At 38.1% G+C, this 25,002-nt stretch overlaps 1 protein-coding gene across 1 annotated transcript in view; it reads left to right on the top strand.

The window, feature by feature from the left end:
* The window catches only part of mdga1 (MAM domain containing glycosylphosphatidylinositol anchor 1), a gene marked incomplete at both ends in the record, with an annotated part of 131,773 nt that extends 107,115 nt beyond the window's left edge, over nucleotides 1-24,658 (top strand). The window contains 7 exons of the mRNA XM_079473932.1: nucleotides 1,871-2,045; nucleotides 3,595-3,618; nucleotides 4,016-4,168; nucleotides 4,249-4,410; nucleotides 11,605-11,735; nucleotides 18,464-18,572; nucleotides 24,567-24,658. Coding sequence (XP_079330058.1) covers nucleotides 1,871-2,045; nucleotides 3,595-3,618; nucleotides 4,016-4,168; nucleotides 4,249-4,410; nucleotides 11,605-11,735; nucleotides 18,464-18,572; nucleotides 24,567-24,658 — 846 coding nt within the window. The remainder of the gene's footprint in view (nucleotides 1-1,870; nucleotides 2,046-3,594; nucleotides 3,619-4,015; nucleotides 4,169-4,248; nucleotides 4,411-11,604; nucleotides 11,736-18,463; nucleotides 18,573-24,566) is intronic.
* Between the last annotated feature and the right edge of the window lie 344 nt (nucleotides 24,659-25,002).

The following is a 25,002-nucleotide window of genomic DNA, read 5'->3' on the forward strand; positions in this document are numbered from 1 at the left end:
GAAACCTGTTTGAGAACAGTCATTGGTTTTAACATTTTGACTCGCGACGCAGAAGCTACACGCTTCACCTTTGGAGTTCTTTATTGAACAGCGATTACAGAGTATTAAACACAGTTCATGCTTCAGCACTTAAAGCTTTCTTTTACAAAGCGAAGATAAATCAAGTGTACATCACTGAAGCCCGGAAAACAAACGCTTGATAGCGGGTCTTCAGAAACTTTTCAAACCCCGCTGCGTTCTTCGGCGATGTGAGGTGTCCCAGGGGAACGCTCGGAGGAGAGAGTGACAGGTTGCACTGTTTGCTACGTGTTCTTAGTCAGCACGCTTGGGTTTTGCCTTGAGATCAGACTTAACCTTTTTTGAGACAGGGTGCCTACAGAAGCTGACCGTGCATTCGGTAAATCAGTGATTTTGCTGTGTTTTGTCGGGTAAGGGATGTCGTACTGAATGTGACATGCTTCCAGCTTCAAGTCATTTACAGAATCACGGTTGTTTAGTTTAGTATTTAATATCATTTCTCATTTCCTGGTGAATTTTAGAAGACATATTGAAGAAACAACATCTCTATTGTGTGGATTTCAAATTTAGATTTAGTTACGCATTTATGTTGAGCATATATTTACTGTAAGAGTTTAGTTTGGTGCTTTTCTCAGTTTTTTTGGGTTAGTTTATGTAACTTAGTATGTGAGTTTCTGTGGTCTCTATAGTTTTTAATATGGTATGTTGTCGGGATTAAAGTCGTATGAACTGGATGTGTACATTAAAAACATTATAGATACACAAAACTTATATAATGTAATAAGGATAAATAAGTATATTACATTTTTGGTAAAACTTCAGTGTAGGGGTATTCTCACTATTAACTAGTTGTTATTAGCATGGCTATTATTGGCATATTGGCTGTTTATTAGTACTTATAAAGCACATATTCTGCATGACCATATTCTACATCCCTAATCCTACCCAACACCTAACAACTACCTTACTAACTATTGATAAGCAACAAATTAAGAGTTTATTGGGGGAAAAGTCGTAGTTCATGGTTTGTTAATAGCGACAATAGCGACTATACTGAAGTGTGACCAATTGTTTTGTAATATAGGGCATCATTTGATTTATTAGGTGATAAAGAGCTGACACAGAGCATTTCTGTGGGGTTTGTAGGATACGTTATTTTTTGTTTATTTATTACATACAGCTGATTTAAATTCAACTTTAATGTGCCACATTTTTATGTGTTTTATCATTTTATCATTATCATAATGTCAGAGCATAATGATTATTTAAATGATTAGAAATGCACCTTTTATTTTTGTGATTCACGTGTTGTGTGTAGTTACCCCTCAGACGGCAACATGAACGCCATTTAATGTATTAAGATGACAAGTTTCTGCAAGAAGACCTTAAAGCCATTTTGTCAACTTATTATAACGCATGTATTAGCGTAATTCGCATACTAATACAGTATTTACTGTTTTTATGATAAATATTTCATTATTCATTTAATTGAAAACGTGCAACACCACACACCAGAAAAATGTGACATTAAGTTGTACAAAAATGATCTGATCTGTCAGAAACACCAACAACTTCCAAATATATGAAACTCAAAGAAAATGATTCAAAAGTTCTATCGGGTTATTTGCAAAGAGATTTGAGCCACTGATATGCGAATAAACGTTTTTAATTTTTACAGAAAATTCGTTGGTGAGCAAGGTGACATCCCAAACTCGCTTTGGGGTAGTGGTCAGGGCATGCTTTCTTCCGTCCATGGGTTAGTTATGGGATAGACACGCTTAATGTAGACACACACTGTTAATGCACAATGCAATCTTTCGTTTCAATAATTATTATTTTTCTGTTTTTGCAGAACGGTCAGAAGATTTTGTCCAAGCAGATCAACACTAAAGAGCCAGTGAAGGGTGTGCTGATGTCCTACACGTTGACGGATCTGCGGATTCCCCTGTCATATGAGGTCAGCCTGGCTCCCATAACCTCCTTCGTAAATGGAGATTCGGTCACACGCATCATCCAGTACTCGGAACGTAAGTCACCATCATTATGTCATCATGATTCAGTAACATCCAAACCCGATGAATTATTCTACAAACCCGCTAGTACAACGTATTACTTAATTTTGCTATACAAAAAAAATTGTTTTTACTTGTTTGATATCCAGTCATATTTGAATGTATATCAAATAATATTTTATTTGATATCATAATGAATATGATAAATTTATTTAATATATTATACTTATTCATTAGAATATATTGACCAAACTGTGATTAATATATATACTGTATATGCATAACATTGTTATAATATGTTAATATGACTTATATACATTAGTGCTCCAGGTATACAGTACTACGTAATATTTTTTACATTTTTTAGAACATATATTCCTCATAGGGCAAGTATATCGATGTATAATTTTCACAGGGGCCTTCACAAAGCATTGTTCCATGCTAATTAAGTTTAGCACGCCTTTTTACCGGATAAAATCTTTACGAGGAGATCTTCAGGATTGATATCTGATATTTTGTCGTATTAATGCGCCGTGCTGTTGATGTACAACCACAGTGTTGTGCAAAGGATAATGTAGAAGCCTCATTAATTTTACTAGCACCAGTCAACAGAGACTAATTGCCGGATAGAACAAGCGAATCATCTCCATGAGTTATCTGATATGAGTTCTCCATCCAAGGTCAACAGACACAATTTAACTTTGTTCGGATGAAGTCAGACAGAGTTTGCATAAAGATGCCAGAGTCTTCTCCTTTAGCTTTGGGATTTCTGGTCAGATCGGATGTAAACTATAAGGCCGTGAATCAAATGCAGTTTGATGTCTCCACATTTGGTTCAGTATACACATTTGGAGATTTGCTGTAATGTATGGTACAGTACATTCATTAAAATAACATTATATTATTTTTATTCAAATTGTTCAATTTGTAGACTCAATATTTAGGTGGGGTACTTAAGTAATCTTTAAGTAAGAACAACTAGTATCAACAGAGGTCATGAATTTCGGATGAGGTTTCGCTTCAGGGATTATGGTCAATCGAGATGACAAATGTGTGGACGTCATCATGTGGCAAGTTTGCTGATGGCCACACAACACCAGAAACACAAAAAGTTGTTGAGTCGAGATTTCAGAAAGAGCTGATAACATCTAATCCCATTGGATAGTCTATCATCAACTTCACAATCTCAGCACTTTCACAAGACCACCAGAAAAAGGTCCGGCCTCCATATTAAGAGAAACATGAGAAACCTTTCATCTGTGACGAATATTCACAGTAGATTTGTAATGCCTCAAACACACCTTTTCAATTCTTATATGGCTTGAAAGCTTTACAGCTTTAAGACAGGTGATGTTTCATCTTTAAATTCACAACATCGGTTTCTCTCATTGAAATTCAGAGCAAATATGAACTGCAAATATTGAGTTAGATATTGAAATATCGCTGAAGATATATTGCCCAGCCCTGTGTAATGCTTATAATGTGATGGATTTGTCGTGTTGAATGTGATGTGTGTATAGATCCCAATGTCACTCTTTATGTTCTGGTTTCTTTTCGCATGCAGCCTACACTTACCCGAGACCTTCAGGTGAGACAGTCCTATACTTTTACTTTCCATCTTTTCTCTACCTCACGCTCTTTCTGTCTCCTCCAAATCCTCCCTCTGCCTTTCAGTTCACGCCAATTAAATCCAGAGTTCTCCTGGCGGCGCACGCGCAACACCGTGCCAAAGCTTCTACAAAAAAACCTTGAATTAAAACTGACTGGAGACGGGCAGAGTGAATTAAGGAGGTGAATGTGGTGTTGAGAGGAGAACACTGAAAACGTTTCAAACCCCCACGTGAAACCACGGTGTTCTTCTCCATTCCTTCACTCTCTCTGTCTCTGTTCGTGTTGAAAATAAATGTATCAGCCGTTTAAGTGCAAGTGTTGACTCTATAGTTGACTCTATATCTTACTTGCTTTGATGTATTTCTCACATGTAGATCACGTGTGCGGGTTCGAGGACGTGCGGATATGTGGATTCACTCAAGACCGCAGCGACGTGTTCGACTGGACCAGACAGAACCATCTCACCCAGAACCCCAAGCGTTCGGTTAACACAGGGCCTGATAAAGACAGAAGTGGGACAAAAGAGGGTGAATGCACACACATGTCGCTTACCCAGCATGCACTGGGTACACATACACCCTAACACACGTTCTGTGCTGTTTTTAAGGTTATTACATGTACATCGAGACATCACGGCCACGGCAGGCGGGCGATCGAGCTCGGCTCCTCTCTCCTCTCTACAACGTCACGGCAGCACGAGGGCCGACGGGGACCACCAGGGCACCATACTGTGTGTCTTTCTACTATCACATGAACGGAAAACATATCGGTGAGTCCCCAGGTATAATCTCATCTAGAAGTGACTTCAATCATTCAGTTCATAACGAAATTATTAAAATCCGAATTGGACAGAAGAAATCGGGTTTTAAAGGAATTGTTCACTTTCAACATAGATTTTTATCATAATTTACTCGCCCCTGTTGTCATCCAAGATGTTTATGTATTTTATTCTTTAGTCGAAAAGTAATTAAGGTTTTTGATGAAAACATTCCAGGATTATTCTTCATGTAGTGGACTTCAATGGACTCCAAACGGTTGGAGGTCAAAATTACAGTTTCAGTGCAGCTTCAAAGGGCTTTAAACGATTCCAGATGACCCAATACAAACATTTTCACAGACCAGAACACCAATGCACACGCGAACATAAAGTGTACATGTTACATATGTTTGAAACATTCTTCAAAATATAAACCATTTTTTCTAAGACTTCCACCGGAAAGCTTTCTCTCCAGTCGTAGCCTTGGGCTATATCTGTCTGAGAAGCTTTATGTGTAACATTCGACAGAAGGTCAATGACAGCGAAAGGCAGAAAGAAAGAGACTATATTTAATGTTTCTGTGCTTTGGCAATGTAAAGGCTCTTTTTACCATGCCAGTAAAGCTATTTGAGTCCTGTGTGAGAGAGAGAGAGAGAGAGAGAGAGAGAGGAGTAGAAAGAGAACGAACGATGATGTCATTCACACATCTATTACTTATTTATTGTGACTGTTAAAACATTAAGTTTTGTTTGGAAGTGACATCTCTCCGTTCAAGGTGCCGCAGGACAGTGTTATGTATGTATGTCTGACACGTTTAAGCCGTCACTCAATAGTATTTTTAGGGAGAAGTGATTTGATAGGATCTTACTTAAACAGACACACACTTCTACGACAGCAAAAATGATCTCTGGAGCACATGCGCTGAACAGTTTATGTGCAAAACTGTTTTGTGTCACGGCACGCAAACGATGAATAGCCTATATATTTGATTATATTTTATACAAAATCTCTACTACTGACACATTTTTACTATGTTGCCACATGGTCCAAATAGGGTATTTTATCCAATTTTACCTTTCAAGCACACAGTGTAGTGATGGTTGTTTTGCTGTAATTTGGAAAAGATTGTCCTCGGAATACACTTAATCGTCCAAAACAAGTGTTTAGGGTAAATGAAACTCATAAAGTTTTTTTTCTTTAATTACAAAAATGCAATCCCACACACAGTGATTTATATCTCTATATTTTTATGGAGCTCAAAGATCTGTGGCTGTTTTGGAAACTTTTAGTTACAAACTGTAATTGTTGGTTACTTGCTTTAATTCTACAACTGAAGTTTTGACAGCTACGATTTCTGTTTTCTCCATTTTCAGCTTGACAAATAAAGAAACCGAACAAGCTTTTATCCGCGCACTTTCTTCTAATTTAATCAGCCCTCCCTCTCCTCTTCTGCATCCTCTTCTTCGGCTGTCTGTGCTGTCTGTATGCTTTATTTCCCTTTACGTGTGTGTCTCGCCGTCTCTCCTGCTGTAATGAGACGGGCCTGTCTAATTATTAGCCGTGTGCCACTCTCGTGTCACAGGTTGGTGTCGTGGCAGGGGGCGTCTGGTGAACACAGACAGCGCTTCAATCTGTTCGCCTTTCCGAAAGCATTTGGATTCTCTGCTGCAGGCATCAGCTGTATATTTCAAAGGAGATGTTTTATTCATTCCATTGCTATTTAGAAGTTGGTGGGGACAGTGGGTCCTTAATGAAAATTAAAATTGAAAGACGAATCGCATTAGTCATAATCACAATCACCCTAGGGTGCACTCGCTCTCCCTCTCTGTCTTCCTGTCTCTCTCTCTCACACACGGACCACTTGAACTGAAACTGGGAGGAGATCTTTACCCCTCACGTGTCTCATTGTCTGAGAGTGTGTCTGGTTTTCAAAGACCTTCAATATCATTGTAGTCGGTTTTTACTGCATCTCTTTTTGCTACAGTTGTTCCAGTACATATTAGTTTCTTCATGTGACCTAAAATTCGATCGTGGCACGTATTCTTTATAGAGAATGCAATCCCATAATGCATTGTGATGAACTCTTCTGGTATGGCTGTAATTTGCTGGATGGTGGCGTGATTCGGTCTCATCGTGTACACTAATCTGTTAATCATCGTCTCTGTATTGGCATGTGGGCGGCGTGGTGTGTACAGATGCTAAAATGAGAGGGAGGCACAGCTGGCTCGGCTCTCATTACACGAGACGTCCCGCCGTGAGACAGACATCCCTGTTAGCGATCTTAATGTGTAGGACTGCGTCGCCGGCCGTAAATTACAACCTCATTAACGATATGAGAGTTTCGTCTTTTATTTGCGCCACTGTGCTCACATTAGATTCCATTACATGTCAATTAGCAACTGGAGAGATTAGATCTGCGTTGGCTACGTTACATCAGTATGAGATGCCGCCGTGCTGAAAAGCTCTTGAAGTCTTTGGTCTCGATAAATTGCTTTATTGTTTTAAGTTTATTGTTTTGGATAAAAGTGGCTATAGAATGCATTAATGTCATGAACAACAATGTAAAACATTTTTGTTGCCTTAGGTTTTTAAATATAAGAAATGTAATTTTAAATTGTTTATTTTGCAATCTCTTTACGTTACTTAATGGAGTAGTTCACTTTAAAATATTCCCCCATTGACTTTCCTACAAATACGTACGAATACAAATTACTATTGAAAGTCAATGGGTGCTTTTTTAAAAGTGAACTTCTCCTTTAAACCCATCAAAATAAACAATTTCTACATTTCTATTAAAATGTTTGTACATTTACCAAATCTAGGATTTTAATACATATTTAGAAATTGTTTTATTTGACTTATTTTCTCATTTACTTTAGAATTAGAATTTTAAAGTTTTACTTTATTAATATTACATATAGGAATTTATAGTCTGTTTAATATTTGACCTGTGATTCTCTCTTGACTTGACTTGTTTTAGTTTAACTTACATAAACTGAAACACTTGACAAAGTTTAAAACAGTGTGTTAAAAGGACTTAAAAACCAATTGCATTGCATGTTTTTTATTAGGTGTTTTGAGGTAAATACGGTAGGTTTTAAAAACTACAACACAACAGATGTGTTTATCAGGATGACATCCAAAATTTGTTATTTTTTACACATTTTGTCAATGCACTCACTTTATTTAAAATGTATCTTCTTTAGCAGTGTGTGAAGACAAACTGTAAACAATTGCGCTTGCCATAAAAACATGAAGTGCTTTGCTGTAGCTGTTTTATTTGCACCTGCGACACATTACATTCACAGAGAGGGTGTGAGAACATATCCGGTGTGGCTATTAGGTTTGTTTGTCTTTGTGGTTAGAGCGTGATGCTAGCAACGCAAATGTCATGGGTTCGATCCCAACATAGAAAAAAATGTTTAGAGTAATGCAATGTGAGTTGCTTTGGATAGAAGTCTGAGAATGCGTAAATGTAAATGTGGCATGTTAAGTTTGTTTACTTTTAACAATGCAGAGGCCAACTTTGTGTGATTTATATAGCAAAAAATATACATTAAACCAAAAATGTCCATGTCACAATTGCCCATTAACGCAATGCACCAAACATGAAATGTCACCTTTCACGGTTTAAGACAAAGCTATGGCTTAACATGTGAGCGATTGATTTCTTTACTGGACACGTACGGCGACATGTTTATTGACTATTTGTTTATAAAAATATTTGAGTCCAGTCTCATATTAAACAGTGGGATTGTATCACTGCGTGTGTTTGTGAGGCTTGTCTTCATTTAATAGCTTTACAGAAAAGCTTTGCGTTCCTTCACCTGGATCAATAAATCTTTACTAGCAGTGAGACCGAGAAATTCCCTCGCTAGATATTCATGTTGTTTTTGACTGGTGATGCATTGGCCCTGTTTGGCTTTTAATTATTGTCAAAGTTGCTCCGTCACAAGTCGCTTGTCTCTTGCAAATTACATTCTTTAGGCAACTTGCACCTGTTGTTTTACTATTTTACAGCGGTGTACTTGTAACAACGGAAACAATGTAAAACAGAAATGGACTGTATCCAACAATGGGCCAGAATAAAAGTTCTTCAGGTCGAGGAAAGTCAAGTTTATTCAACTTCATTACAATTCCCCTCAGTACAGACTTTGTTCCAGTGATCACCAGCTTCTGTCTAATAGAAATAGGAGGACAAGGGCAGTAGTCTATTAGACACTTCAATAAGTGCAATACCGTAGCATGTTCTGTGTTAGAAGTTTATTAGGCTTGTGGGATTCAGCAGCCAGTGGATTTAATACTGTGCCGGTCAATCACAGCACCCCGGGTACCGGTTCATTTCATCCTTCACTCATTACACACAGTGACCCTGCTGACTGTTAGCGGACCACAGGATCGACTTGAAAATATACTTTGTCAGGGTTTAGTGATGCACGTAAACACATGCGTTTGTTTTATATTTTAAAGTATGCACGGCCCATTTTGTTTGGGCTATTAATAGTAAAAACAAGATTTTTACACTCTTCCGTGGATGTCCTTGATTCTGATTGGCCAATCAAAACATTATATGAGCGAATATTTTCTTACAGTAAATAATAAACTGTATATTTATATTTGTGTGTTTACTGGTATTTGTGGAAGGGAAAGCAGTTTACTTATGATTTAAGAAAAATCGCATTTTCAAATATAACAATTTGTCGTATTGCTATAACTTTGCTTCCTGAGAAAATTTTTCAGTGTTAAATATATTTATATATTTTTAAGGAAAAGTCTTACTTTTTTTAAGCAGTAATTTGTGTTATCGAATTCCTTATTTATTGACTTTTTAGAAACCAGAATGAAAAAACATTGTATACTAAACAATCAAAATGCACCAAAACAGCTTGAACCGCTCTCCAGCTTGTGCTCATTACGAGGATGAATGGATGTTAGGATGGGTTCGACCCGTGTCAAGGTTAGCCGAGGTCCCATGATGTTTAGATCCTTCGCTTCTTTTCAAGTGAGTCCACACAGATCTGAGCTTTCGCCCTTATTTAGAGCATCTCACTATATTTACACACAAGTGTTACTTTCACAGGGTTGGATTTCATCCCACTCGCACGTTTCTCTCGAAAGGTAACGCACAGTTTAACTTAAGTGTTTGTAATCACCTTAAAATGCACAAGTACACATTATATGTTTATGTATTAGCCATCAAACACCTCTTCAGAGTGATTGGGGTCATTGAGATGTGTCAGACGCTTTTAGCCGGGGCGGCGAGCTAATCGTGCGAGGTTCCAATACAACACTGCTAGCAGGGTCAGTTCAACCGAGAAAAGCAATTTCGGTCATCATTTACTCGCCCTCGAGTCGTTCCAAATCTGTATAAATGTCTTTGTTCTGAGAAACAAAGAGAAAGATATTTAAAAGAATGGTGGTAACCAAGCAGTTCTTGGCCACCATTGACTATAGCGGGAAAAATGACGACGGTGGTCAAAAGTGTCCCAGATTCTTCAAAATATCTTCTTTTGTATGCCACAAATACATTTATAAACCAATTTTTCCTACAATGGCATTGGTGAAAAGTATTCTTCCAAATATCTTTCTCTGTGTTCATCAGGACAAAGAAATGTATACAGATTTGGAAAAACTCGAGAGTAAATGATGACAGAACTTTTCATTTTTTGAGTGAAATGTTCCTTTTAAGTCACTTTGGTTATCGTGTACAGTAATGACACAGACTACCTTTTAAGAAATCGTAATGTGCCTTATTATTGACATAATGTTAAAATATGGTTTTACCATTGTATCATCATAAACAAATACGCACAAACTGTACTATTTTACATTTGTAAGTGTTACTTTAGTGCCAATAAATATTCAAATATTTGACCTTGTACATGACTACATGCTTTCTGGCTCAAAATGTACTAATACTGCCAAAGCAATTTGTATAAACGTAAAGGTATACTTCCCCCAAAACTAAAAATATAAGTTATTCATCCTCAAGCCGTTCAAAAGATTTTCCTTCCTCTGATGAACACAAAAGAAGATATAAGATATTTTGAGAAAAGTCTCTGTGGTTTTGTCTCCTTGTAATGGAAGTCGATGGAGTCCAGTGTTGTTTGGTTATCAACGTATATCATCTTAAGTGTTCTGCAGAAGAAAGAAATGACATGAGGGGGGCGTAAATGCTTATAAAATAAGTTTCATATTTCTATGAACCACCCCAAAAAGTTTCCAATATCAAATTAATGACAATTCTAAGCTTTAATAAAAAATGACATTTAAAAGTCCTATGTATCTCTGTCTGGATTGATAGAGTATGTTGAGCGTATCTGCTGGTCGTCTGTTGGTAAGATGAGTAAAGATGAGTTTATTAGGATGTGTTTTGTACCATTAATGAGGCACTTTTGTCACGCCACCATCTGTTTGATAAACCGCTTGCTCTACATTTTGTTTCTCATTTATTCTGCACTTTGTGAATGAATAAAGATCATCCGAGCGCTGCTCTGCCGCACCGTCAGGTCTGCTTTTGTCTTTTGCGTGCATCGATTGTGCAGGAAATGTTTGTAAGCATTAGATGGGTGTGTTTTTATGTTCAGTCGCTTTATGCCTGGGCTTAATCTGAGGCTTTACAAAAGTTCATCCTCACTAGGTTTCTCTCCGTCTCCCAGAGTCCCAGAGTGCATGTGAATTATATATTAGTTTCCCTTAAGCACAAAGTCAGAGCAATAATTTAATGCATGACTCATAGAGGTGCCACTTGGCCTCATTGCCTTCCGTCAAAAGCTTTTCTCATCTCAGACGACCGCGTGTGTGTTTAATGTCTAACCTAATCACAGTGTAGATGTTGCTGCGGGATGTTTTCTCCTACATGAGCCTCCGACAGCACATCCGCAGACCACCTAATGAGAATCAAGAGCTTTCTTAAATCACAACGCCAATTTGCCGGCTTTTCTGTCCTCATGATTGACGGTTGTGGTTAACAAGGCATCAGGCTGTAGGAGAATTAATCCGTGGATGTAAGAAAGTTTGCGAGGTTCACGCTATTGAATCTTTCAAAGTTATTAGGCGTTTGTCCTGGTCGGAACAAGCAGCCTAGTGAAGCATGCCTGCAGTCAGAAGACGTTCTCTTTTGTCAGAGGTGGTCATATAGCCGGAGGAATTGTGGAGGTCACAGAAATATGATGTTCCTCTGAGCTTTGCTCTGTCTGCCTGCAGGAACGCTTAATGTTCTGATGAGAGTGAAGAGTATAGCCACTGTGGATTCTGCCGTCTGGACACTCTCCGGACACCAGGGACCCGAATGGAGGAAGGCGGATGCTGTGATCTATCCGAGCGGACCCTTCCAGGTATGACTGCAGTTTTTTGCAGGTGTGTGTTTTTTTTGTATGCTTGAAAGATTTGTGAGTGTGTTTAAGTTTGATGGAAATATACGAGTTTGATCTGGGCTGTATTTAAGGGGGCTTAACCCAGAGTCGGGTTTCTGGTGGGTGGTGGGGTGCAGATTATAAATATTCTTATATTTAGATTATCACATTTTTATCATTTTCTTATTAAACCCAAAATAATTCACAATAACAATACTATTAAAAGAGACAGAGAGAGCGTTTGTGATCAATTTGGCTCCCAAAGCAAAATGTTAAATCTGAAATCCAATTTTGATCTCACAGATTAGATCACATATTGTAACACCCCTAGTTTATATATACTGTAGATATAGGTCAGCGAAGCGAATGACATTCAGACAATAATATTAAAAAATTTACATTTCGAATGTATTTAACGCTTTTGCATTTTGCAGTTAACAGAATGTATGTGGCATCAGACTTTTATTTGGTTGGCATGATGGATTTTCTTTGAAGCGAGACAGAGAAAATACATAAATACATGTGATGCATGTGGAATACCGGCAGACATATCTAGATGTTTTTTTTGTTTCGTAGCTATATCAGCTAGTCCGGTTGGACAGGTGTAATATGTCTTTGCGTGCGTGTGTGTGTGTGTGTGTGTGTGTGTGTACGGTTGTGATGATTGAGGAAGCGCTGAGTTGTGTTCTGTCTCTCTCTCCTCTGGACCCTTGTTTCTGCTGAGTCGAACTCTGTGCACAGCAGCTGCTAAGACCAAAAGACGTTTTACTGCTCATCACAGATGAGAAAAGGTGCTGGAGACAGAAAATTACAAATTGGATGACCTTGGAGACCTACAAACGGGAGGTCTATAAAGTTGAGAACTCCAAAAGTAGACCTCAAATAGAACAATGATGGAAATCAATATAGAGCTAATTAAAAAAACAGAGCAGTACATAAAATGTAATATTTTCTCAGCCTTTATTATTTAATTGTTTCAGAGATAAAGATATAAATTACAATTTAATGAAATTATGATGATTTTTCCATTTGATATGATTTTTTGATAAGCATGCACAAGTGAATCATGCACAATAAACATGCTTATTAAAGTCAATATATGAAATCAAAATTATTCTGGTTTGCTGTCCTGAATGGAGTTTCTGGTCTTATTGTGAAGGATTCATCCTTGCATGTTATTCCAAAGAAAACAATGTTTGTTTTTTAATCTTTCATCAAAATGTAATAACCTGCTCAGCCTCTGAATCAGCTTTTGTTTTCCATCACCAAACCCTCTTATTTTCAACCCGTCCTCCAGCCACCTGGCTTTTCATGATTCAGTCTGATCCAAAGAATACGAAGATTCTACATTACATTCGTCTTTTCTTGACAATATGAGTTCTTATTTGAAGTCCCGCCCTTCTTTTTGTATCTGTACCATATCTCGTTCATTTCTCTCAGTAATCCAGCGTATTTGACACCTTGGAGAGGTAAATAGATCGACAACGCTCCTCTCTTTCTCATCCAGGCCCCAGTCGGCCTCCATCAATCGATGCTAAAGACCAATCCAGACGTTGCTGGACAGCAGGATTTTGACATGTCCAGCGGACAGCAGCGTTTCTTCGCTGTCTGTTTGTTTGCTCTCTTCTCATCTTCTCTCTGTTGCTCCGTTGACTCACGCCGTGTAGATTGACCGACTGCTGGGTCTTGCCGAGATGAATTAGATTCATTTCCCCACAGAACCGGAGAGGAAAGGGAACTGAGACTTTGTATCGGTGCATGGGTCGTCTCAACCATCGCTAAGCCTGATGGATCATGCGGTTTCGCTCTAGCGTTGCTTTATTTAAAAGCTTTACTCAACTGATTGAATGCATTACAGCGGCAATGGGTTTGAGGTTAATCCGAGCGAGACTGATAGTTAAGGATTTTCCGCAGAGATTTTCACAGCGAAGAAGCTGGTTGAAACACAATATTAATACGAGAAAACAAATGCAATGCATCAACTCTGATTGTCTGATCGAATCCCAGTCCTCATTTAACAGAATATTAAGTTGAAGTTGAACAAGTTGAAAAGCATCTTTACTTTATTACATTTCCACAATACATATCCACCAATCAGTGGAGGTCAAGGCTTTCTCGTATATGAAACTGAAAAACGGTTCATAAGGAAAAATATGGTAGTTTAAAGCATCTAGAGAAACCATTCCTTTCCATTAACTTTTTAGTTTTATTGTTAATCATTTTTTATATGTACAGTATACATACGTACCTACATTTCATTTCTGAACCGGCACAGATATGTCATGAAATGGGAAATGAATGTGTGTCTTTTACTTTAAGATGGAATGAGTCTGTTTTTATAGACCTCTTAAATGCCACCTGCCTTTATTGTGCTGTTTAACACCACTTTTAATGCTCAATGTCGATCTCAGTGGATTAAAATACTGTTTTACAAAACACACTTAACAGGTGTATCTTGTTTAAGTTGTTGTCTAGCTACATTACCATTTTATACGTCCGTAAAATGATATTAAATATGTTTTATTTGTATTCATTTGAAATTGTATCAGCGTGTTACATTAAATTGATCTGTTTTAGTGCAGCCCGTGAATTTGCTTCTATGTAATACTCATCAGTTGTTCACCTCAAGATGAAAATTCTGTCATTATCTGTTCACTCTCCTGTCGCTTGTATGACTTTCTTTCCTTTGCAAAAGAAGATATTTTGAAGAATGTTGGTAAGCAAACAACATTGAACTTCCATTTTTATGGACAAACACTTCTCAAACAACCTTTTGTGTCGTTCACAGAAGAAAGAGTCATGTACAGGTTTTGAATGACATGAGGGTGGAAAAATGATGACAGCATTTTTATTTTGGGGTGAACCATGCCTTAAAATCATGGAGCAAATGTATTAACTTCAGACATAAACGATATCTCAAATCATGACACTTTTCTAGATGATCACATTTTCCTCTTTAAAAGTAAAACTCTATATTCTACAGTTTCCTTTACGTACATCTAAAGTCTGTGCGTTAATGGTAAAGGTCAGCGGAGGCAGAAACGTTCAGTGCGGCCATGTGAGAGATGCCAGCGGGGAAACGAGGACAAAAGCGCAGGAGCTTTACAAAAAAAGAGTTCAGGGACCGAGGGAGGGCTTCTAATTAGCTTTGCTTAATGATGATTTTCTGAAAAGATGGAGCCGGAGAAAAGCGTCCATTCTGTCGAGCGCTGATCCACTTTCACACAGCGCTTTAAGCTCTTTCTGAATTCCTCATCATCTCTTCTCTACCCTTTATCCTCTTTATCGGCACTTCCTCGTCTCTCTGCTCATGCTCTCAGCTCTTTGTTGTGTTTGTTATCCATTAACCTCTCATCTCTGTACTCTTCCAATTTCCCATCATGCTCGGCTCTCGTGTTCCTGCTGGTGCCGCGATGTGCAGAAATACATCCTTTCAAAATCTGGGTTGTGTGACGATTAGTAGACTAGTCTGTTTTCCCTTCTGCAATTATTTCAATTTTAGATTTTGGTGGGATTAAATACAGAGCTAAGGTTTTATTTTCCTTTATAAGAAAAAGAGTCTCACAAAGGTCTCCATTCTCAACAGCGTTGAGCAAGCTGAGCCTGACAACAAAAGTCAATATTATTGAAGATCTCAATGAACTGAAACATTTCTCATCAGATTTACCCAAATGCAGATTATTTAACATCTACAATCTACATTCATTTTACACTTCCGATATTCTTTGTGTCGTCTCTTTTTTGTTCTAATTTCTCCTAAGCAAAAGTTCTCCATTTGTGTTCCAAAATAAAGTCACGAGACCTTGGAATGACACAAGAATAAATAAATAGTGACAGATTTTTTTATTTGGCTTTACCGCCCCTCGGTTTCTGTCTATCGACATCACGCTCCTATCTCTCCCTGCGAAGTAATGAATGTAGAAGTGGAGAGGCGTCTGGATGCCTGTGCCACTCAGACACCACACATAATTGTTTCTCTCTGCGTCTCTTCTGGCGTGTAAGCTCATGTATGAGAGGTGAATAGTCTGTCATGCCCGTAATGAGCTCAGCCCACTAAACTGAACTGTGCTCCACCCGTTCGAGAAAGCCATTTGCATTCACTAACAGAGAAAACACACGCGTCGCCTCGCCTCGCCTACCAATTACAACCAACACCTTCCATGGCGGTCAGCTTATCTCTGTGTGTGTGTGCGTGTGTTGATGTTTGTGTGTCACAATGACCTTGTGATTGAAAGTGTGGTTATATATGTTTACGTGAGTGTTCGTTTGTGAGCGGATAATGAACATATATTCAGTAACGCAGGTATGGCTGCAGTACTTGACATTGCCTTGATGTCATGTCGCTCTGCATCCACCGTGGCCCCCGCAGCCAATTAGCACAGAAAGAGAGAGTTTTACACACGCCGACAAATTAAATTACCCATCTGCCTCGTCCCTTGAAGCCGTACTTCTCTCTCCTGTTGTTTATTCAGACAGTCAGTGACTCGTTCTGTTGGGCATATAAAGAGAGACTGGGGTAATGATGTGTGTGTGTGTGTGTGTGTGTGTTTATGAAAACACAAGGGTCATGAGTGTGTATACTAAGCTAAGTATCCTGTCTTCACTTGGGATCAAGAATGTAAACCTTGGATGTTGTGCTAACTAAAGGGTCTTGCACCATATATATATATATATATATATATATACTGTATATATATATATATATACCATCTGAAACATCAGGATTAGGCGCCATGTACAGCTCAAGTTCACAATTTGGAATTTAAATAGGAATGAGGGTTATTTATTAATGTTATAATGCACGCGGTGTGGGGTATTTCAAAAACCATTAGTTATATTAATAATAATCTGTAATTGACTGAATAAATCATTTAAAAATATTAAATGTTTTGATGATGATTAATGAAGATGTCAAATCATTAAAACTGTATATAATTTATGATTTTTCTGGTTTGATATAATAATAATAACAACAACAACAAAACAACTACTTTTATACTACTACTATTATTACTATCATCATCATCATCATTATTATATAATTACTCATTAATACAAAAAACACTTTGTATTTCAGAATGCTCTAGTTTACCCCAAATTGACAAACATATATATATATATATATATATATATATATATATATATATATATATATATATGTATAGCGTATATAGTCAAAAATATGTAATACATAGATATGATTATGGATTTTTGTAGTAATATTTAATGCTGTTGTTTTCCTTTATATGAACTGTTTTATAGCTGTGTTCATTGTTTTCGATCATCCTATGGACGTCACACCCTGAACCCCATTTGGAATTCATTGAATGCTGCAGATGAAGGGTTGGGGGTGGTTCAGACAAAAAAGATTGTTAAAACTTTATTAAAGTGTAATACAGATTTCAAGATTCTAACAATTCCTGTGCCCATTAATAACGTCTCCAAGTGTCCACTTCAGGCAAACGTTCAGCACAACTTATTCTAAAAGTTTCCGAATGTGCCAAATTGATTAAGATGTATTGCTAAGGTGCAGTGGGTAAAACTGAATGTGTATCCAATAGCTCTGTGCACATTTGTCTATACATTTAAATGAATTGTGTGTTAGTCAAGCAGCTGGGGCTTGGAGGTGATGTTGAGTGTATAAAGGTGTTTTTCGGTCAAGGAGGGGGTAATTCTGTAACTCCAGTTCGACTGAGTGTGGGCTTTGACATGAATCTGATTAATGTAGATCACTGCGGTGAGCTTTAGATTCAATGTAATTAAGCTGTCAATCAAACACCACCGACGAGTGGAGTTGGAACCGTATTATTATGATTTAATGGACCGCTTTGCCATTCTTTTCTCAATTACACATAATATACGTAAGTGTAACAAATCCACCGCTGTCTGCAACGCCCCCCGCATCAGCACCTTCTCCTGACCATTCCCGTTTTCTTTCCCTTGACTTTTGAACTCACAGACTACACTTCCCATAATCCCTTGCACCCGATTATCCCCTGAACACTTAATATGCCATGTCGTCTTGTATTATGTTCCGTTTGTTCATCTGTTTCACCTCCATTAAAGTTCACTTTCCGTGTGGCATCGTCCTTCAGCCTTGTGTAGTGTAACAATAAATTTGATACATACACGTATTTGGTTATATTACAGTGTTGAATACAGCAACAATGCTTAGCTAGATCACAGGTGTGCACCGATCAATTTAGATTCAAAAGGGATGAAATAAAGTGTTAAAACACAGTAGTTTTTATGAATATAATATACCTTTCAGTATAAGTTATGTAAGATGGACTATTTACATATTTGTAATCATCATTGAAAATGCAACCAAGAGCACTTTTCATGTCATTGATAGGTTTCATAAATGTATCCTAAATAAGTTTCATAAATGGTCCATACACCATTGATTTCAGGATTTATTTACAGCCTATACAATCACCTTAGAATAATGAGGTGGACATTTATGTGCATTGATTTATTGATTGCAGGGAAAAATGGGCATAACTGGTCAAAAGTATTAATATGATGATAAATCACCACTCACCAATTGCTGGTTGTGACATCTCCCAAGCGTGCTGTGTTTCAGCATATCAGTCCATTTGTGTGTTTTTGATGGACACAAATGAAATGAAAATTGACTAATGTCTGTTGTAATGGACTCGTGTGGGTTTAAGCGAGAGAGGCATCTAACACCGGTGTTTCTTTGTCAGGTGGTATTTGAAGGTATCCGTGGAAACGGCTTTGAGGGAGACATCGCCATCGATGACGTTTCCGTTACCAAGGGAAAATGCAAGCAACAGGACAACGTGGACAAAACAGGTCTGTAGCATCTTAAGTACACTTGTATGGGAAGAAAAAGACGAGCCGTCACCCATAATCCTCCAGTAATGAATTTCATAATGTCTTTTCATGTAGATATAGCTTCACCGGCAGTCTGAGTTCAGGTCACTACTGTGTTTCAGAGACAAAGAGTCTGTAAATTAAGAAGCAGCAGTGAGAACATTAAAAGTGACCGAGCAAAGAAAAAAACTGAAATATATTTCTGTGGTGCTGAATGAATACATTCTTCAAAGTTTCCTTTTTTGTGTTTCTCGAAAGAAAGAAAGTCATACGGGTTTGATTCAATGTGGGATTGAGTAATGATGAAAGAACTTACATTTTTTGGGTGAAGTATGAAATGAAATGACAGAAAGTGAGATGTGCCAAGAATGAGATATGCTTGAACCCATGCCGGCGGTGTTGGTGTTATCGCAGAGCTCTGTCCTGTTTCGAGTGCTGAAAGCATCTGTAGTGGGCTACAGGGGCCCGGGCTCAAGGTCTGACTCTTCTGGCCTCTCCTCACCTCGTGCAGCCCTCTGATGGCCCGGGTCTCCTCCTCAATGCTTGTCCTGGCACAGGATTGGTTTGCACACGGACAGGAAAAGGCCCAGCGCCAGACAGGGCGGCTGTCCAGAGTGCCATCCTACCCTCTCCCCATACTTCCCCGAGGAGATAAGGGTGATCGCACAAGAACATGTCTGGGTAATATTTTACCCCAAAATCAAATGAGAAACATGAAATGAAATACAACATGAACTTTGAGGAGCATTATGCATTCCCGTGATGGAGTAATGTATTTGTATACAGAAAATATTAAGAGACAATTCCAAAATTATTTACAGTTTTTCTGTATGTGTTCGGGTGAAATTATAATTTTTATATCATTCTAATAACTTTGATTCTACCTACTAAGGATATTTCTCCCAAATTTCAAATACAAATATAGTTTTTTTGCAGAAAATGAAAACGGATGAAAATAACAGAAAAGATGCTCTGAATTTTTCCAGATCTCAAATACTGCAAGGAAAACAAGTTCGTATTCCCTCTCAAACAATTGAATTTATTGAATGTATTTAGGAAAAGATCAAAAATTCTTTTTTACGTGACAACCTGGATCTTTATCACACGCTTGATGTGTCTTGTCATGCTGTAAGTGTTTCACATTGCTGTTGGATGACTTTTTGTCACTCCTGAGGTTTGATATTGTTATAATTCAACAGACACTGGACTAGGATGCCCACAATACAGCTAGAATTGCTGATTCAATGAAAATCTGGAATGGTCTTTATTATTTTCCACGGCTGTTTATTTTCATTGTCACGACATTGTACCACCTTGAAATTATTCGAATTCAAATAGTGCAAAAATGCACAAATATACCTAAAAAGTGATAATAATGCGATTCACGAACAATAAAGTAAAATATCTGCCACAATATGAGAATGAGAATTAGGTGGGAAATTTGAAAGGTTGGTCATAAAAAAAATGAAAACTGGCCTCTTGATGCAAACTCTGATTCTTTTATTTGGTGTTTGAAAGAATTGACATGCTTTTCCCATATTTTTCCGCTGTGCGTTTTGATGACTGTCCATCATGAACGGAAGACAGAAAGTTATTCCTCCGTCTGATAGATTCATTTACCACAGTACTGCTGCCATTACTGTGAATGAAAACCTTTATATTTATAAATTTAATTTAAATGAAGTTCCCTCAAGATTTTGATGAGGAAAACCTTAACGTATTATGACAGCTGTCAGGGAACCTCAAGAACATTCCAAGATTTTCCAAAACGCAGTTAAAAATGCTTTTTTAACTTGTGAAACACTCAGCAGCTCCTTAATAAATAACCTTGAAGATCACAGTACTCTATCTGGTTCAGAAAATACATAATACATCTCAAACCCGACCCTTTGTACAGAATAACACTCATTACAGCTCTATAAACGCATTTAGTGAGACAAATCAATAGTGCTGTTAATAAAACCTCAGTGAAATATTTCCGCATTTTCACATTTTCATTCAAATGAAGATTCTGTCAACATTAACTCATCGTCATGTTTTATCAAGCATGTGAACACATTAGGATTTAGTCTATTTAATTTGAACAGTTATTGGTCGCAAACATTCTGCTCAACATTTCTTCTTTCTGCTCAAGGTTTTAGATCTCAGATCTCAGGCCACAGTGATTTGATGTTGATGAATTAAAGGCTTGACCTTCTTGCTCTGAATGTTCAAAATGGCAAACGCTTTCTTCTTACTGGTTAAATTTCACAAAGGCCGTCAAGATCATGTCTGGGTTATATATTGTATCCACAAAGAAAGTAATCAAATAAAATATTTTTCGGACTGCTTATCAATTAAGCCCACGTTCTACTAATATCCCTTAAATGTAATTGAACAATATCACTAATTTATGAAAATATATTCTTATTAGATGTGTATACGTTTTGGACTGATGTCTAAAGTCTGATGCATTACTTTTATTTAAATTTAAAGAAAAACATATCAAAATAGTCACTTTGCATTACTAAGAATTGTTGCTTTGACTAAATTAAATGAGAGAAATTATCATAAGCTTTACGTAAGTTATACATTTTGAAATTGTACTGTAAGAGTTCCTACTAGCTGTGTTAGTAGCGGTGCAAATAAGCAACTAAATTCAAGGTTTTATGTCATTTTTTCTCTCCCATTTTAAATATGAATAGATGACTTTAGCCATTCATAAAATAATCTTTTGAAACGGCTCTGTTGTGCTTTGTTTTAACATTTTTGCAAGCTCAAAATTCATAGTCAATTGATTCGTAGTCCAATGGTAAGATTTCGATTCTGATTATCTTGTTTTTTTGGCTTATGGCAGACAGTGAGAGATGTCTGTTGGAAAATAGTTATACACACGTAAGTGTTATCATAAATCATGTTCATATTCACAGACGCTCAACAGAAAGTTTACATTTCAGTGCATCTGTTTGTGCCACATGTTTAACATGTATCGTGGCATCATTAAAAGAAAAGTGTGTAAATGAACAATTGAACAAGCTGTGCACTTTTGTCTTGTTAAATAATGGGCCTTTTGCTTGAAACAGACCATGGCCGGTGATAGAGGTAACAGGGAAAAATCGGATGAAAAGTGGGTGGTTTTCATGACGCGACCTGAGCCTTGACTCATCTGTTCATCTGCTCCCTCTCTTGTCTTTTTTGGACACGTTCTTATTTGTATACCAATCCCTCACAGCTACCCAAGCTCAGGTGTGATAGTTTCTGTTTTAAAATTCTTAAACACCCCGGAAACCTGTCAAGGTGAAATGAAAAGGAAGAAAATCTCCACTCTTTTTTTAAGTTTTAATGCAACCTTGCCAAGTATCTGGCAGCGTACCATCTCTCCTCCAGTTTCTGTGCCCGGGCAGACACAAACACTGCTGTTATATCACACACACACGGGGCAAGTGCGGCCCACACGGTAAAACCTGTTCGTGCCGCCCACAGGTGCTTACACACAGGAAAGTGCAGCGTGAGCTGCATGCGGTGCTCCGCGGGGCACAAGCAAAGAGCCAAATTAATGATTGAGATCAATCACTGTGAAAGCTCACGGAGAACCGCACAGATCGCTGATAGCTGTTGTTGGTTCTAGGAATGTGTATGTCTGTGTGTGCGTTGTTAGCTGGCAGGCTTCATCTTTTACCCATGAGGCTTTGCAGTGGATGTGCATTCATCAATGAAAAACTTCTCTTTTGCTTCTTTTCTGTCTCGTTGTTATAAATCGGCATCTTTGAACTCTTTAAATTAAACTTCCAAAAATTGTTTAAACTTAATGACCTTTGTTTAATGATGTCACTTCCTAACCCAACACTATGATGTCATTAAGGAACCGGCTTTATTTAGTGTAACCACAAATTGATCATAAAATATTCACAACAATGTTTCCATGTTGTTGTAACAGAATTTCGTTTTTAACTATTAGTTCAATATTGTGGTATGTTAAGAAAATATACGTACTCCAGAGTTGCACTGACTCTCCTCTTTTCTCCTCCATTCTTCCTCTTTGGCTTGTTCGGCTCGGGGTGCGGCCCATGGGAGCTCAACCATGAGCTGTTCTTTAGAGATGAATGATGATTGGCTCTGACGTCCCATGTGTTACCGCGTCCCCATAAATCACACCCTGACTGGGATTTGGCTGTAGGGCGGAGAGGTAAAATAGGAGGAATGGAGAGAGAGGGGGGAGAGTGAGAGAAACTATGTGCAGACTTTGAAACAGAGGTGACAGAATGACGGAATTGGGGGGCCGCAACCCGCAACTGTTAACCTTTTTGCAGACCGCTTTTATATATCTGATCATGCGTATCCACTGACCTACAAAATCTCTGGGCCACGGCCCGTCAGAGAGTCTGGAAGCGAATGAGAGTGTACAATAACAGTGATTGAGTTTAGATATGCAATAAATATGCTTATACTAGCCTTATCTCAAATATTCACGATGAACAAACATTTGTTTGTATTTGCATATGTCCACGCAAAAGTTTTTTTGAATCATAGTAGATACAGAACAGACAGTTGTGAAAAGTCACATTAATGGAGGGAGAAAGAAACTCATGCCATATTGCAATTCATTAAGTCCATTTGTGTTATTGATGGATTTAAAAAGGACAGTATATTAATAAATTGCAATTTATATACAAGTATTCTGTAAAAAAACGATTTCATGTGAAATGTCAGTTTGGCATCATTTGACTTCAACCTATATAAAGTATCCTGTAATTTAGCTTTCAAACAGAGGTGGCGGTAAAGAGGAGAAAGGCCAATTTTTCAAACATTTATTTACAAATTACCCTCTCTGTCTCTAAACAGAGATTACACTATCAGTCCTTTTTACTTGAAAAACGTCTGTAGTTACACAGATACACATGTTGTCTGTCCTAACACATACACAATCCTTTGGCCAGCAGATCCGTACACCCACTCTCGAAATTACCCACCTCCTTCAAAGGTCCTTGAGAAAGATGTCACGGCTCACCCAATCTGGTTCTTTATTGAAAAGGAAGAATAAAAAGCTTTATTATGAATTCATTGATTTCCTGCTAGCCAGGGAAACTCTTGATATAAATTTCTATTGATTTTTTAAAATACAATACCTGCTCTTTATTTATTAAACTTATTTTGTTGGCAGCTTGCATGCATAATGAAATGTTGTGTGTGTGTGTGTTTATGATAGCAGTCACTGTTGTATTTATGTTTAAGTAACACTGCAAGCATGTCCTTTTCCTTTGAGCTGTGTAGCGAGTTATTACCCAGCATTACCTCTGAGATATAATGACTTGTAATTGTCCTCACGCAGGTCATTCGTCTTCCATAGCTGGTAGATGTTAGCGGCTTGGGGCGCTGGTTTAGTCACGCGATGACGGCAGTCGCTGTAACCTCATCCATCTGATCTGTTATTTCAGTGTCCTAAGGTCCTTTTGCTCAAACAGAAGCGCAAAACCATTTACAACAGCTGTTTCTACACAACCAGTCTGAAAAGTTTGACCCCACAGTAATTATATTGATCAATTTATAATTCTGTCAGGACCACTGTCATCAAATATTTAACGATAGCATATATTTAAGGTTGCATGGACATAGCGGGAGCTCAGCAATATATGTTCCCCCACCTGGGGAAACAGAACAGTTCACGATGCTAAAAAGGATTAAATTAAATGATCCGACAGATACAGGCAGATATGGAGGACATGGGGATGGAGGTGGGTTTTGAGTGCAGCACCCTTAGCAGCTGATGAAGAGCAAAGGCAAGTTAAATCGGATGCAATCTACTGTGTGTTGTATGACCATTGGTTAACATTGATTAGCTGCACCTGATGTGACCGGCTGATGCGAGCTAGACTACACGCTACACTTGATGTGTTTTTAACAAGATGGGCCTTGGCAAAGTGTGAAGAAACTAATAAATGAGGCACATGTAGGACACTTATTTCATGTTGACCGGTAATTTCTTTATATTTACAGCAGTGCTCTCTGGGTCTGACCGCAGTCTCCACCATCTTCCTCCGAGCGTCCAGCTCATCAGCACCTTCTGCCTGACACTCCTGCTCAGATGATACCGAGACCCCCGCACAGATACGCCTGCGTAGGACGCCCCCGTGGCGGCAATAAGAACTGCCCCAACATGTGACCACCCTTCCTGCTGCTGCCTTCCTCATCCTCATTTCCTCCAGTGTTTCCAATGCTGTCGCTTATCCTCACGTCCCTTCTGTTAATCTTAGTTAATGTCAAGCATTTACATCTCTCCACTGACGTCACCCCGTGTCCCTAGTGTATGTATCTGACACGCCAAAGTGTCAACTCTGTTACCAAAGATGATGGAGGGCTTACAGGAAGAACAGGCACAAGAACGCCCTTTTTTCCAAATGAGCTACTCTTTCCTCATACTGAAGTGCATGGA

Source organism: Barbatula barbatula, assembly GCF_947034865.1.
Source record: "Barbatula barbatula genome assembly, chromosome: 14".
Classification (NCBI taxonomy): Eukaryota; Metazoa; Chordata; class Actinopteri; order Cypriniformes; family Nemacheilidae; genus Barbatula; species Barbatula barbatula.